We start from the raw sequence: 16,760 nt of genomic DNA, 5'->3' as shown, positions 1-16,760 counted from the left end.
TGTAATGAACTTGCATTTTTCCTGTGATAAAATACCAGGCACTGACAATTTGGCACCCTCATTAATGCACAAAAAATGTGTCTGAATTTAATGCAAAATTCTTGAGGAGGAAGGTCAACGCCTTAATCCACCTTCTTCTTGATGGTTTGCCATCTGCGTTCTTAGTTTGCTTAGCAGTGGATTCATTACAAATAGTGAATGTCACTCACTTTTAAGCAGAACTTTTCCAGCATCATTGAAAATTGTAATTTTTAAGCTGCTCCTGAGAATGGTAATCTTAGACCTATTGCAAATAGGCACGTTTGGGGGGGAGGGGGTTGGGGGGATGGTGCCTGACCACCTGCCCTATTAGCCGGAATGAATGAAAGTGCCCCCCTTTGGTGTTCCAAGTGCCTTTTCTCGATAACCAACGATCACGCAAAATCTCCTGAGGGAGACCCCCCTAGCTGTGAAAATTTACTGAGTGGAACACCCCCATTTCACCACTTGAGTAACATTGAAATAAAGAATTATCATTGTTGACACACCACAGCACACAACAACTGTTAAGCGGATCAGGACTTGGAAGGCAGGGTTTAATTTGCCACTATTGGTAGTTACAAATTTGAGTGACCTGTCTTGCTTTATGGACCCCTTATTCAAATCTGCCCCTCGATTCCAAATCCAGGCCTTGTTTTCAGTTCTCCCAGGTAGTTAGTTTAGTAATTACTGATTCTGATTGGCCAGAGGCTTCACACCTGGCTCACAGGTAAATGAAGGCTGGAAAATCAGCAGTGCTCGGCGCTTAAAGACCATGACTTGAATAGCCCTGTTGTATGGAGTCCCCCAGGGATCAGTTCTCAGGCTTTTCAATCTTTCAGTCTTTATGTAGGTTCCCTGTCACAGTTATGCAAATGACACCCAGATCTTTTTATCTCTTTCACCTAAAGACTATGATGTTATAGACTGCCTGGAGAAAATAAACACCTATGTGCAAATAAATTTCCTTCAATTAAATAAAAGCAAAATTGACATAATTATATTTTTAGGCATTTTGTGGCCCCCCAATTAGAAACAACTTAGGTGTTAAAGGTTAAAACTCTTCTATTTTTGCTGCTATTAATTCTGTTATGCTTTTTATTTGTTTTTGTTGTTTGCTTTATTTTTATTTCTCATTTTATGTCTTCTGTGTCTTTTACGTAATGCACTTTGAATTGCTTAATATGAGAAAAGTGCTCTCTAAATAATCCTGCCTTGTCTTAAAGTTGTCAGATTTCCGGCTGAATGCTGAGTAGTTTGTTACAAACACTGTTTTATTTCATCCATATCCTCCCGCCTTGTAACTATATTTGAGTTACTTTTCAAATCACCAAAGGTTTTCAAAGGATGAATCATGGTGGTCTTTTAAATTTCCTGTTGCATAACAACAGTTATATTTATAATGCGAGCTAAACTTGGAGGACTTCATTAAGTTTTATGCTGAAGAAATAAAGGAGAATGTTTAAATCACTTTTAAGTACAGAACATTTTCTATATAAGGGATGTGAGGTTGTTATATAACCAATTGCCAAAATTAATGATTGTTAATGCTTGCTGACCAGTACTGGGTTACTTATGTATCTTGAAATACCTTGTAACCCAGACCATTGTAACATTTATGCTTACCATTGACATATCAAGTTAAAAGAATGTGTATTTTGATATGCAGATTACTCGGTTTCATTTCTTTCTGGAATGTAGTAGTGAACTGAGAGTGCATGTGATCCTGGTCACAACCTCTCTCCTTAACTGAACTTGTGAACTTTAACAAAACCTAGTGGTTTATCCGGAAGTCCGCTGTTGTCACTACTCTGTTTATCTGTGCCTTCATGATTTGACTGTAGCCTTTGAATCCATTCCTTCTTCATTATGTTTTGTTTTATTCATTCTCATTACCTTGGACTGAAATTTAAAAGCCCTTTTCCTGTGATGTGAACAGGATTCCTTATGTTGTGAGTACTCTCTGGTAAGTCACCAAAGCATAAATCTCAGTAAGGAGGCTACATTCAACACGATTACACACACAAGTAATATATTTTTTCTTTTATGTCAAAACTTTTTCATGCAGTGTGAAACAGTTTTCATTGGAATATATTGTGTTTTGTTTTTAATTTGCTTGTATTGTAGATATTGGGAGCTACTGTATTTTTTTTAGATGACATTAACGTTAGCTGTTTATTTCTTGATTATAATTTTGAAATTGCTTAGAATGCAGTGATATTTTGTACAGCATTACATGAAAATGGTTTTTATGGTTATTTAATGATTTAATGATAACCAGCAAATGAAGAACAACACAAAATGAAGCTGCTGCACTTTTTGTTACTTGAACTTACAGGAACAATGGCAGTATGCGAAACGTTCCTGGTTTAAAGCTTAGAAGAATTATTCTTAATATCAAAATTTAAATGATCAGGCCTAAACAACATATCATTTCTACCACACGATTCCTGTATAAAAGTATCATTCATTGACAAAAATACTGCTTTGGTTTCCATACCATTATAACAAGGCGTTGCAATGCTATTAATGATATTGATGGATCCTATAACACCAATTACTGCTACTCCTCGTTTAAAGTCATTGTAATCCATCAGTTTCGTAATTGACAGGGAGTAATCCTGGACGGAAACGCAAGAGTGGTGACGGCTGGCATGCGGCCATTGTGGATTCCTTGTTGATACGCTGCATTGAATTCCCTGGCAGTCTTCCATGCAATAAAGTATAGTTCAGCTATTGTCACAATAAAAATTATTCAACTTTGCCTTTGTTAGTTATTAGTAATAACATTTTGCAATTGAAATCTGAAGTAATACGAATATAAAACTAAGTAGCACGTTAAAATTTAAATTGAAATACTATTTCTTATTGACAATAGGCCTACTGAAGGTATAAAAATACTATTATTTTATGCATGTGTTTGGAATACAGTATTGTCTTAATGTTAATATTCTTAATGTTTAATTTAAACAATCCAGATTGCTTAAATATATATGGATATGGAAGCTTTACTATATTGCATCAGATTGTGTTGTATCTGCAGCTGTACGGACTTCATATCCTAAGAGAATACTCAAAATCTGTTGTACAGGACTGGGGAAATTAGCGTTATGTCATAACCACTTTACCAACATGGATGAAATAGCTAAGCCAACAAAGCATTATAATATTTTTGACACTCACATTTTGTTTTTCCTCTGTCTCTCTCTCTATACACCCATACACACCGTCCTAGTCTATGAGGTGGTGACTGTGACTGGAGATGTCAGAGGGGCAGGCACAGATGCTAATGTTTTTGTCACCATTTTCGGGGAATATGGCGTCACTCCCAAGGTGCACCTGGCCAGCAAGTGAGTTCAGTATTACAGTTACATTCTGTAAGTAATGTTTTTATTGCATTGTAAAAAGAAATAAAAGCATAGCATGTATGTGGTATTTGTTCAAGGGTCATACATAAACTACACATCCAAGTGTAGGCTGATAGACAAAATCAATACAATAATAAAGAATCATTTAAGTAACATTCATTCTTTAAATCATTTTGAATTAAGAACTAATAGTAAAACATGTTGAATGCTGCTTTATTATACTGAAAACACTATCATCCTCGAATATTCTCAGTTTTACTAAGACAAACTGCACACTGAAGTAAACATATCACAGCAAATAAACGTTGTATAACCGTTTATTTTTTCACCACATTCACTTTAACACCTTCGTTATTTTTAAGCTGTAATGAGAATAAAGACACATTATTCCAGTCGTTAAATACTTGTTAAATACATACAAATGTTGAATATATAATTATGTTTACCTACAGTTTTTTATGTTCAGATTTTTCCAGCTGATTTTTATTTTACGTGAAACAGTCAAACTAGCTAATGATTAATTTTTATGTACCAGTTAACTTGTGGCCTTTGCATTTCTCTCCAATTCTACAGCACAGAAAAGAGGTATTATAATGTTTCTGCAGATGATGGAGGTGAAAGGGAAACTAGTTACGCATTACTCCCTTGTGTTGTGCTGCAATGGGGAGTGATGTTGTATTAAATGAGTGCATGGTATATAAACCCTTTTAACTGGGTACAGTATATAGTTGCCATTGGGCTGCAACTATTATGCTGTAGTTTTGGGCAAAGCTGATCTTAATTGTTTTAAAACAAGAACCAGATTAGGTCAATTAAATAAGTTTTACTTATTTGTTTTTGATACATTTTACTTGACTTTAAAGAATTCTAGTGGTAAGTATTATTCCTAGAATTCTAGCTGTAAGTTTTTACTAGCAAAAGTCTTGCTGGTGCCCAGTTAAATTTGAGTATAAAGGCTAAAAGCCTGCAACCAAACGTTCTACTCTATAATGCAAACGGAGTAGAGAACAGATGGGCACTTTTAAAATGTAATATTAAAGCCCTTTGATACAATAGTCAAATGGTTAAAGGAAAGAACAAGCATGCACATATATGCAATAAGATGAAGGACACAAATAATACCTGGAAAAGATGTGGATTTGCATTGTAACAATAGAACTTTTTCTATTTTACTACAAATTGAAAAAGACTACAGCATTATTCAACTTCTATGTGTATTTGTCCCTTGGGCACCGAAGGGTTTGAATGAGTCTGTGATACATGGCATTTCATATTTTGGCTTCCTGTTACCCACAACACAGAAAGAAAGATGAAATGGCATGTGTACCCCTCCCCCAGAGTACCAAATGGCATTCAGGTGATATTTTCAATAAATTAGAAATTCCATTCTGTTTACCATATAACTCAGAGTTAGTGTAATTTGAATATGTCTGGGAGAGAGGTAGCAAAATATTATTGAATCTATCTGGAAAATCAGAATGGTGGAAACATAAATTACATTTGATACAGGTTGCTATGGATATGCATATAATATTATACAAAATTTTGATATATATGATTTAAGTACATATGATGTCTCTGCTCAAATATTGTAAGAGTATATAAGAAAACTACAAAAATGTCACCTCAAACTCTATGTAAACTTTATGTTTTATACTTTTTGCATATATTTGATAATTATATTTACATATAAAAATCATTATACCTAAGTATAATTATCCCATTATATATGTATACATATATTGTAATTATAAATGTATGCATATATTAAAAGTATAAAAATAAATTTCATGTAGAGTTTATGATGATATTTTTCATATTGTAATAAATTGGATAAATGTTTCATTATTTTTGCTGAAACAGATCTTTTCCCCTAGATTGGTTACTGTCATTTATTCTTCAGGGCAGGGTAGATTAAAATTTTTGGACCAAAAAAAAAAAAGTAGGTGACAAAACTCTTTCAACCTTTGAAAGTGATATATATGACATACAGTATATAATTATGATATATATTGTTTAATATATATATTTTTTCTTTGTTATGCTGAAAGAGTTTTGTCTTATTCAAACATGTCTTGACTATAATATTAAATTACTAGTGAGACTAATGAATGCAAAAATGTTCAGGTAAGAGTTCAAGTTGTTTAATGCAAAATTTTGTTAATGAAAGGAAATGTAATTAAATGTTGTATCAACTGGCTGCTTGTAGATTTCCCACATATTTCTGTGAAATGTCTCCGCATTCAGAATCTTAAATGAAGTCGGCTTGCTGTAATTTATATTTGCAGTTTTTTATTTATGCATTTGCTCCCTTTACCCGGCATTGTCTGGCGGAACTCAATATCACTTCTAAGTGTAACCAAGGGAGCATAGGCTGACATGCGGATAAACGACACTGGCCGGCTCATCAGCCAATGGCGACCCAGAATCTTTAGGTGACAGCAAGCTTAGTGCAACTTTCAACTGCAGGACTGCTGTTTTGTGGTCATCGAACAGTCAGTGAATAGTTTATTAAAGTAATGGTGACTGAAATTTGTGTAGAACAGGGGTTTCCAGCTCCAGTCCTGGAGAGCCCCAGCCCTGCACATTTTGGGATTCCTCTCATTTAACACACCTGATTCTACTTCTCTGCTAATTACCCCCCATTTCTTCAGTTGAATCAGGTGTGGAGAAACAGAGAGAACTTAGCTGTGCAGGACTGTAGCTGGAAACCCCTGGTGTAGACCCCTTTGAGCAGCATATATTCTCCGAGTGGAGTGAAAGCTGACTTTGACTGTCAAATACATTGCCTCATACTTATTTCCATTGCAGAAGCAGAACAGCTTTTGAGAAAAACAAAACGGATGTGTTCAGGATCAAAACAAATAATGTCGGACCCATAAAAAAGCTGAGGTATGCCATTTAAAGGTTTGCAGCTTATATTAAGCAAAGCACTTGACAAATCAGCATAAATAGAGTATTTTTATATTAACAGAGTGATCCTGATGTAGGCAAAGCTCTTCTGTGCTGAAACAAAGCCAGGTGTCATTTTGGTGAACCTCCTGATTCAGTCAAATACGCATAGAATTTGCTCTTAATTTTGAGGAATGATTTTAGTCGTTTGTCACTCTTTGTTTGTTACACAGCATTTTGAGTGGTGGGGCACTTTATATTTACAAGTGTTGTGTAAGAAATGAAAAATCTGACAGCACGTCAAAGTTATGAGTAAACTCTATCGTATTTTGACTGGATTAGTAGTACAATGGCCTTTTACTCCGGGGACAACCTTAGTGCACAGCAATAATTTTATTGAAAGTCACCTAATAATCTTCTGTGCGATTTCAGTTGTAATGAAACATATGTTCCCAAAACATATGTAGCAGACATATTAATTTAAGACTCCTATCTCCTATACCTGTGTTCACACTAGTCTTAGTAACAGGGGTGTAGCTGAAGTAATGTCACTGCGGCCCCCCCATTGCCGAATTTAACTTGAAATATTGTGTATTTCAGGGGCCCCTGTAAGTGCTGGGCCTCCTGAATCTGCCAGGGTACCCGCACTCCTACTGCACCCCTGCCTAGTAGATATGCAAAATTGAAATGATTTCCAGTCTTTTTAGTTCACATGACACATGCATATGTGAGGAATTATGCAGCGGGACACAAGCGTCATACTGAAATGGAAGTAAAGAGTGACTCCTGTGTCCCAGGATTGAGCATGACAACACAGGCTTAAGCGCCAGCTGGTTCTTGGACCGGGTGGTGGTGACAGACATGAACCGCCCCCACCTCCGCTTCTACTTTCCCTGCAACAACTGGCTGAGCAAGGAGGAGGGGGACGGTCTGTATGTGCGCGACCTCCTGGGTAGCCTCAACCCCATGGATGTGCCCAAACGTAAGCCCCCCTCCCCCTTACAGAAAACAACAAAATCAAGCATGTGTCTCCTCTTCGAAGGGGAGCTGCTGGCCAGAATGCAGACCTCTTGACTTCTGCATGCCATAGCAATTAAAAAAATTATCTTGCTTCTGTAGAAGCTTCTAAAAAGCTGCAAAACTTATTTTTTTAACAAAGAAGTGAAGAAAATGTGTTGTGTTATTCCAATGGATATTCAGGCTCACTTTGTCATATACCTAATTATATCGACCACAGGTGGTTCAGTTACATCTTGGAAATTGCAGTGGAATTTACTTCTGTCCTTGAACTGTAGTTATAACTTTTTGGGAAAAAAGCAGTGTTTGAAAGCATTCATAATTGAATGTTTAAATTATTCTAAATTTACTCAGAACCTTCTTTTTTTTGTAATTTTAAAACATCACCTTTGCAACTCGGTTATATACTTATTTTGTGTTGAGTAATTGTTCACTTTGCGTCATTTTCCAGTAAATAAATACATTGTAAGTGTATTTACTGCTGATGTCAAGGGCAGTGGAACAGATGCAGATGTCTTCCTAAATATTTTTGGAGAAAATGGAGATACAGGTAAGGCTTGCTAATAGCAATTGCAATTGCCAGTGATCAAGTTCCTAACCTAAATGGACAAATAAAGCAGGTATGCTGAAATATGCATGAGGAAATAAGTGAATAGGAGTTTTAAAGACACTACTTTTAGGATAATTTGTATAGTTAATGTAAACGTCTAGTTTTAAAACAACATGTTTTAGTGTTGCCTTTATTATGGACATGCCATGAATGAAACATGCGAAAATGATCCTTTTCTGAAGGAGAGAGACGGCTTGACAATGACAAAGACAACTTTGAACGTGGCACAGAGGACAAGTTTACCATGGAAGCTCCCAACCTTGGGCGGCTACAAAAAATTACCATTGGCCATAACAACAAGGGCTCTTCTGCAGGGTGGTGTCTAGATAAGGTGCGTGCAGATCCCAAAATATACATATATCAATATAAATATATTTTTTGTGTAAATTCAGTTGTTTTATAGTTTTCTAGTGTGCACCATTCAGTTTTATGTAACAATTGATGTAACTAATTATCTGCAATTGCCTGAAGCTTTGCTGTTTAATATATCAATATTTGACATGAAAACCATTTAAAAATATCTCAATTAAGCTGGACTTTGGCTGATGAGTGAATCAATGATAGACATTAAACTTAAACTTAAGCATCTCATTTATTACATAGCCTACTGGTTGCTCATGGTACATGTAGCATCAGGACTTGGTCTGACCTCTGAGTTCACCGCTAAGTGCTTTGCATTGTGTATTTCAGGCTTGAATTACTCTGATGGTACAAAAATTCCTTACTGCAGAAATTGCACAGAATGATGCTCCTACCTACAGCTCCGTCTGAGCATTTTTTAATGTCAAATTTCCATTGACTGGGCCAAGCAATGTTTTTGCGTAGCTTCCATATTTACAATGTGACCTTGAACGGTTGTATTCAAATTGTCAAGGGGCTTCACAGAGCACGATTAATCAGCATTAATTTGTTTTGGCATATTATTTTTCTATAATTCATTAATCAAAATTAATCAGCTATTTTGAGAGCCCTAAATATTGAGACTGCTTTTCTGTAGTGGTATTCATTAGAGTTTCTTTCTTGCCACTTGTGTTTTCCTGCAGTAGGCTGCTGTAATATGAGACCATGGGAGTGTCCCTGGTAAAATAAGAGCAAATGGCTTGGAGAAGGAAGCACGTTGTTAGTTAACATTCAGGTGTTAACTAACCATCTGACTGTGCAGCTGGCAGACAGGTTTTATAGCTACATGTTCCTATGAGTTATACACAGATAATCCCTTTATGACTTTGAAAAAATATGTTTCATCGGAGACTATGAATTTTGCAGGTTCTGTAGTTTTATGGTGACTGGGTCAAGTCGAAATTAATCCGAAAGAGAATCTGATATATGAATGGTTTTAGAGGTAAGGCTGCGTGACATGCATGGATAAAAACAGCTCTGAATTATTTCTCTTGCTTTCCCTTTTAAACAGTTGTGTTTTATAAACATCCTGCAGAGTAGCTGTCTCTTATGATCATTCAGTTACCAATAAGAGTTAGTAAAACTTAAAAATGTAATGGGGCAAGACAAAAAAAATATTTGGTGGTTCTCTGGAGTTTGTTGCAGTATCAAAATGTAGTTTCAAACTTGTAATTGAACTTGCAACTCAGGCTTTATGGTTATATTGAAGTATCCCACCACCCTCATTCTTTGGGTGAGATACACTGGTGCAAACTCAGTACATATGATGTACATAAAGTGTCTCGGTCCATCAGAATTTCGATTTGGATGAAATGTTCCTCCTCAATAGTTTTAAATGCTACTTTGCTCTCTGTAGGTAATAGAATGTGCAGTGAACAGTGACTAACATAAATACATTCTCTTCTATACTACGATTTAATTGTCTGACAAGATCCAGATAGATTTTAAGTAATCAGCTTTTAAGTAAAAGCAATTAGCTGTTATCCTTATCTTCAGGAATCAGACAGTCTGTCTTTAATTATTGCAATTAGGGGATTGTCACTGGTCTGTCTAAGTGCAGCAGCCAGTTATCTGAAAGAAAGTGTCATAATGCCAGAGGGAGGTGGATCCAAAACAGGGAACAAAACGTGATCCGTCCCTATGGATTTCCAGTCTCGTCTTCCTAGGAAGTGGGACACAGAAGTGAAGATTACACTGAAGTGACCTCCAGAGGATCCACAGTGTAACTGCATCGTGGCTACATGGTGGCTGGAACAGAACAGTGCATCTCCTTAAAATGACGCTAGGGGCTCCTCTCTGTGTCACCTAGAATGCCGGTCAATGCACAGGCTTGCAGGTGCCATCAGAGTATTACCTGCTGCCTGCGCTCAGAAATCCTGCCCCAGGCCTCAGCATTATTGTGGAGGATGTCTCTTTCCAGGTTGTCGTTGATGACTTGGGGAACAAGGGTATGTATGAATTCCCAGTAAACCGATGGTTTGCCATGGATGAGGGTGATGGGAAGATTCAAAGGGATGTGCTGGTGGGAAGCAGCCAGCCCACAGGTGAGATCTGCTCAGTAGGAGCTTACAAAATTCTCTGGCAAATGCAAAGTCAGCTGTCAACAGCTATGCCAATGTTTAGGGCGGCATATGGCGGCTGACTATATCTGTTGTGGATGCTATATATTCATTCATATCTCCTGTCTTTGACTTGATTTGTAAATGTCTACATAAGTGTTTCCTAATCTGGTCCTTGGCGACCACAAGAGAATCCACGTCTTTCCTGCCTTCCAGCTCCCTACCAGATGGTCCACATTGTTGCAAAAATGTGGACTGTGTGGGGGTCCCCAAGGACTGGGTTGGGAAACACTGGTCCACAAAACAGTGCTATTTTGCCCACCGCTATCCTAGCTGGTGAGCTAAATCAGGGCTCCCCGAGAGCAGCCGAGTGAATCTGACAGCACGCTGTGTAACTGGACCCCACAGGTATTGTGTACAACATCCAGGTGACGACAGGCAATGTCCGGGGCGCTGGCACCAATTCCAAGATTCACATAATCATGCACAGCACCAAGGGCATGAAGAACAGCGGGAAGGTGTTTCTGGAGGGTGGCCAGTTTGAGCGCGGCCTCACCGACATCTTCAATATGGAGATCACCGCCCTGCTCAGCCCCCTCAGCCGCGTTACCATTGGCCATGACAATGCCGGAGTCAGTTCCGGATGGTACTGCGAGAAGGTGGGAGAGGCGTCACGTTTCGCTGGCTGTCTCCATCACGTGTGCCTGGCTTTGTTAGCACAATACAAATGCATTACACAGGTTTAGGTAGTAGTGTTTAAATTGACATGTAGAAAATAATTACTACAGCACTTTTATATATATGTATACATCTATGGACATCAAACAGCCATACTGATACTGAAAGGACTAGTAACCACCCATTCCTCTTCTGTGGCCTGTACGCTACCTGCTGCAGTTTTCATTTTTGATTGTAGCTTCATAGTTTCATGGAAATAAATCATCCATAAGTCTTCCGTGCCTCTTACTCAGCGCAGAGTCACGCAGAGGCAGAATGGAGGGTCAAACTGGAGCTTCCTCCATAGTGCCAACACAAGAACATTTATTCAAGTTTCAGAACATGGCGTAAGCAATAATAAATCAGTCCAAAGATTCCTACTGCTGGCAAACTGTCAATGGACACTTTCAGCAACGGTATCCAACTTTGTGCAATTACACTATTTCTGAATCAACTGAAAATTAATTTTACTTTAATGATGAATAATAGTGGTATTGTGCTGTCTGAAAGCTTAAGAACATCAGACAAAGATTATACTTAAAACAAGAGTAGCCTCCTTAGCAAGTCACTGGTCACTGCTACTACCTTATTAAAGACCCCACCAGTGTCGTCGTCCCCCACCGTGATTGGCAGCCCCAACCATAGATCTAACTGGATTTGGCTTGAAACCAAAATCAGTGGTATTGCCCTTCACTACATCTCTGCATCCCTTTAGTGTAACACAAAACAAGTTTGTATCAATTTGATTTTTTTATTTTAGGAGGTGTTGTTTTTTCCTCAATTGGTGGACTGAAGCAAAATCGTGGTCCGGATTTGTACTTTCTGGATCTGAACTTTCCACTTCTGGGACCATCTTTTCATTCACTTAGCACATGCATATGCAGTTATTTATGAGAATTTTTAAGGCTGTGCATTGCAGCTCAACCAGCCTGGAAACAACAACACTAACTCCCCAGGAAATCTCCCTGTTCTCCCTGTTCCAGCCCTAGAGTCAGGAGTTCATATATCAGTCTCTTCAATTTAAATATACTGCAACTTGGATTGATGTACATTTAAGTCTGTGAAAGGGAAATGTTTTGTTGTGCTGTGCTGCAGGTCGTTGTGTATTGCAACTTCACCGGCATTGAGCAGACATTTCCGTGTTGCAAATGGATGGATGAGGATGAAGGAGATGGGCTAATTGAGAGGGAGCTCTATGAGATGGTCTCGCTGCGGCAGAAGAAGCAGAAGAGTAGGGTCGCCTTCTGTAAATATTAAGCAGCTTCTTTGTATTAAAGTGTCTTCAGTAGGTCAAGTTACTGGGGATGTGAAGTTGCAGTGAAGTTGTAAATGATGAATGCACATATAAATACATAGATAAATGTAACAGTGCTAATAAATTGTTATCAATTACACATCCTTCATGACTTCATAATTATCGTCAATTGTTATCTGGACTTCTCTCTATAATATGTCGGTCCTAATCCCATAATTCCAAGCAGGTTCTGGTAAACTGAAGTGTTTAAAGTTCTGAATGATTTCAGTCTGTTGTCCAGCTTAGTCATGTCAAAGTAGACTGTTGAAAAATGAAAGTGAATCCAGAATGATTCTGTGTATTATATCCCTTTCCAGAATACCTGTGGTCTCTCTGGATCTGGACCTCTGACGTGAAGGGGGCCGGGACTGATGCCCAGATCTTGCTGCAGGTTTTTGGGGAGAAGGGCAAGTCCGATGAAATGAAGCTGGACAACAACTCTGATAACTTTGAACAGGCACAGACCGATAAGTTTATGGTAAGTTAGACTCACTCAGAGCATCTTTTGATGAAATGTGAACACATATCTATTAATTAATCATTCTTCTTCTATCCATAGATTGAAATGCCTGATTTGGGAAAGCTCTTAAAAGTACGTGTCTGGCATGAAAAAAGAAATCCTTTTTCTGGATGGCATTTAAATAAGGTACAGCCATTTTTCACATCGTGTAATTAAGATCCCATAAGATAAATACAAATTCTGTGCTATGTAGAATTATCTGTCTTGTTTTTCCAAAGATTACGCTGTTGAATACACTGACCAAGGAGAAGTTTTCATTCCTTTGTGGACGCTGGTTGGATATCAATGAAGATGATAATGAGATCATCAGAGAGCTTCCTGCTACGGGGAAGTGTGTTCCAGAGCCTTTGCCATGTAAGACTAATGGTGCTCATGCTTCTTCTACGTAATCCACATTCATTTGAATGATCAGTATGGTAAAGCTATTTCTGTAAAAATGTACAAAAAAAATCCAATTTCAAAGCCCAATATCATTGAGATGAACCGGAAACCAGTATTTGTGTTCAATGAATGTTTAATGTGTTTCATTTTGCAGTAATAAAGTATCGCATCACCATCTGCACTGGAAATGTCAGTGGCAGTGGGACAGATGCCAGTGTCTTCCTCTGCCTCATTGGGGACCTGGGAGACACTGGGGAACGTGTCATGTTCACCAGCAAGAACAATGTTAACAAATTTGAGAAGGGCAATGTGAGTAAAAGGCCAGTGTGTGATTTAATAATTTATGATAAAGATTCTACACAGACCTGATCTTCAGCAGAATGAGAAAACAAAAATAACAGATATAAAATAATAGATTCGGATAAAAAATGATAATGGATTATATGCTCCATTTTCCAACAAACACGGCTCTTAAAATCTTTGAAAAAAAACCCATTAGTCTCTGGTTCCTGGTTCCAGTAGTAGATTTTCTAATCTTCTTATAATATGCTATTTATTTCATCCATGACACTGTACTGGATATGTGGGAGAGAGATGAATGGATGGATTGAGTAAATTCATCATACTAGATAATAAACTATCCATACTAGATAATAAACTATCCATACTAAATAATATACTATCCATAATACTGCCAGAGAAACTGCAAAACCCATGCAATCAGAAGAACTTTTTGGTTTGTGCAGGAGATTTTTTTTTCACAAAATTGAACTGCTTCTTTACAGTTTCATCTACTCTTTCTGTAGCAGTATGGAGGCAGTATAAGGAAATGATCAGTTATTGTAAACTAGCACTTGGATGTTTCCTGAGTAAAAGGTCATTATTCAGTACAATGTACCTCTTTTACACTCTTGTCTGTAAGTCTGTGTCATTTTTTGTCTTACTCATGTAAGTAATTCTGTGGGAATATGGTCACACATTACTTGAGGGGGCACAAATTATGTAGTCGTACACTCTTAATGTTTTGATTAAACAGTAATTAAGTGTTAGTTTATAATGACATGATGTTCATCATCATTAATCAGTCATAACGGTTCATGTATTTCATGCAGTTACTACATTTGTTCATTATTTGTACTTGAGTAGTAACTGAGTTAAGTGTTACTGGGAATACTAATATGGTCTGACTCTGCATGCTCAATGTTTGTCATTGCATTGCACAGGCAGATGAGTTCCTGATTGAGGCAGTGTTCCTAGGACAAGTGCGGAGGGTGCTGATTGGCCATGATGGCCGGGGTGGAGGCTGTGGTTGGTTCCTAGACAAGGTGTTGGCGAGGGAGGAGGGGCAACCTGAGACCCTGGCAGTGGAGTTCCCATGTAACAGGTATGAAGACCGTAGAGCTCCACTGCTTCTCACAAATACCTGTATTTTGATAGCCACACTTAACTTAATAAGTAAGGAAGAGTCCCGTTACAAACAGGATCTAATGCACTTTTGGAAAGTCACTTTCCTGATTACCATAGTTTATGCATGCATACCTCAGTAATCCAACTGACCCCGATAAAATGTACCATGCAGCATTTAAAACGTCATATTTTTGCAATAGATAAAATGAACTTTCTTCCCTGCTTTGCAGATGGCTTGATCAGAATGAGGATGACGGTCAGATTATCCGGGAGTTAGTGCCTGCTGGGAATGGGCAACGCCTTCACAGTAAGGCCCGATCTGTGCCACTGGGTTCTCAGCAACACCATTGAACAAGTGGAGTCAAAAGCTCCTATAACTTATACCTTTAGTAGAACTTCTGTGAAGCTTCTAACAACAGTGACCCCCGATAAAAAGATAGATATTTCACAAGTAGTTCAAAATGTGTGTTTTTGCCCCTTTCTTGTACTATGTTCTTGAAAACTGTTGCTAGAGGTTGAAGACAAATACAGTGGTTTGTATTTATTTCTGTACGTTTTACAGATATCAGCTACCACATAATTGTGAAGACGGGCAACATCAGTGGAGCCAGTTCTGACTCTAAAGTCTTTGTAAAGCTTTATGGCGAGAAGAGTGACACAAGCAAGATGTGGCTATTAGTCTCTGATAATGACCTGCGCAACTACTTTGAAACAGGAAGGACTGATATTTTTACTGTTGACACCCGTGATATAGGAAAAGTGAGCAATCATAAAATTAATGCATTTTTCCAATATAGCTAACATCATATATAGCCATTCTATTATATGCACTGCTTAAGAAAATTAAACGAGATGACATTTAATTTTGTTGTGATGGGAGACACAGCAAACCTTCTGCTAGTGGCATGTATTGATGCACCATCCTGGAGGAGTTAGACTACCTGTGCAACCTCTGTAGGGTCCAGGTATCGCCTCATGCTACCAATAGTGACACTGACTGTAGCCAAATGCAAAACTAGTGAAAAAACAGTCATAAAACATGAGGAGGGAATATGTCAGCGGCCCCCACCTGTTAAACCATTCCTGTTTGGGGGTCGTCTCATTGTTGCCCCTCTAGTGCACCTGTTGTTAATTTCATTAACACCAAAGCAGCTGAAACTGATTAACACCCCACTCTGCTACTTAACTGACCAGATCAATATCCCAGAAGTTTAATTGATTTGATGCTGTACTCTCATTAAAAAGTGCTCCTCTAATTTTTTTGAGCAGTGTGTGTGTGTGTATATATATATGTATATAGGCTATATATATAACAAATCGCAAACCTTCCCATACTGTCTGTATGTACATTGCTATTTTTTTGTAATTTTCAATACAGATCAGTCGCTTGTTGATAGGACACAACAACGAGGGCCTGCGAGCCGGGTGGTTTCTGGACAGTGTGCAGATTATGGTTCCGGTCCACGGCTTTATGTACATGTTTCCAAGCCATCGCTGGCTGTGTAAGGATGAGGCTGACGGGAAGGTCGAGGTCGAGATTTACCCAAGCGAGATTTTAGAGATTGAAAAATGTAAACAACCCCTCTTTTTCTGCTGTTCTGAACTGTCAGTATATGTCTTGGAAAAGAAATGTTTAAAAAGCCACAAAGCTTACTTAAATGTCTGTTTAAAAAGCTGGGTAAATTCCCAATGTTTATCAAATTTTGTAATTTCAGAACAAATCTGTGCCTCGGAAAATGTTGCAGTTATTCTGGTTTAAATTCGCTGTTGTTTTTATTTTTTTCGCTTTAGTGACTAACTATGAGATTACCGTAATCACCGGTGACCTCCGTGCCGGCGGCACCAATGCCAATGTCTTCATCCAGATTTATGGGGATACAGGAAAAACAGAACTGATCACCCTGAAGAGCAGGTCAAACAACTTTGAGCGAGGAACAACAGAGATATTCAAGGTTTGTATTCATTTTGCATGTGTTGTTAAGCATGGTTCTGTGTCCTTATTGTGTCTCATTAGTAGAATTTGCAACTAGCCGCTAAGGAAAATCAACCAGCAGTGGTCAGGCAAGCAAACACTCAG

General features: G+C 38.1%; 1 protein-coding gene across 2 annotated transcripts in view; it reads left to right on the top strand.

The window, feature by feature from the left end:
* Positions 1-16,760, top strand: part of loxhd1a (lipoxygenase homology PLAT domains 1a) — a 41,964-nt gene that overhangs the window by 1,302 nt on the left and 23,902 nt on the right. The window contains exons 2-18 of one of the 2 annotated variants that reach the window (XM_023822953.2): positions 3,254-3,368; positions 6,198-6,278; positions 7,076-7,260; positions 7,747-7,845; positions 8,088-8,236; positions 10,226-10,349; positions 10,773-11,023; positions 12,177-12,312; positions 12,693-12,853; positions 12,935-13,021; positions 13,114-13,249; positions 13,431-13,585; positions 14,500-14,660; positions 14,914-14,990; positions 15,246-15,442; positions 16,062-16,254; positions 16,475-16,635. In XM_023822953.2, coding sequence (XP_023678721.2) covers positions 3,254-3,368; positions 6,198-6,278; positions 7,076-7,260; positions 7,747-7,845; positions 8,088-8,236; positions 10,226-10,349; positions 10,773-11,023; positions 12,177-12,312; positions 12,693-12,853; positions 12,935-13,021; positions 13,114-13,249; positions 13,431-13,585; positions 14,500-14,660; positions 14,914-14,990; positions 15,246-15,442; positions 16,062-16,254; positions 16,475-16,635 — 2,468 coding nt within the window. Of the gene's footprint in view, positions 1-3,253; positions 3,369-6,197; positions 6,279-7,075; positions 7,261-7,746; positions 7,846-8,087; positions 8,237-9,030; positions 9,248-10,225; positions 10,350-10,772; positions 11,024-12,176; positions 12,313-12,692; positions 12,854-12,934; positions 13,022-13,113; positions 13,250-13,430; positions 13,586-14,499; positions 14,661-14,913; positions 14,991-15,245; positions 15,443-16,061; positions 16,255-16,474; positions 16,636-16,760 lie in introns of those variants that run through there. The other variant, XM_072714411.1, reaches the window with a different exon arrangement.

The sequence above is a fragment of the Paramormyrops kingsleyae genome, chromosome 7 (genome assembly GCF_048594095.1).
Source record: "Paramormyrops kingsleyae isolate MSU_618 chromosome 7, PKINGS_0.4, whole genome shotgun sequence".
Lineage (NCBI taxonomy): Eukaryota > Metazoa > Chordata > Actinopteri > Osteoglossiformes > Mormyridae > Paramormyrops > Paramormyrops kingsleyae.
The sequence above is the reverse complement of the archived record's forward strand: the minus strand, read 5'-3'. Positions and strand labels throughout refer to the sequence as shown.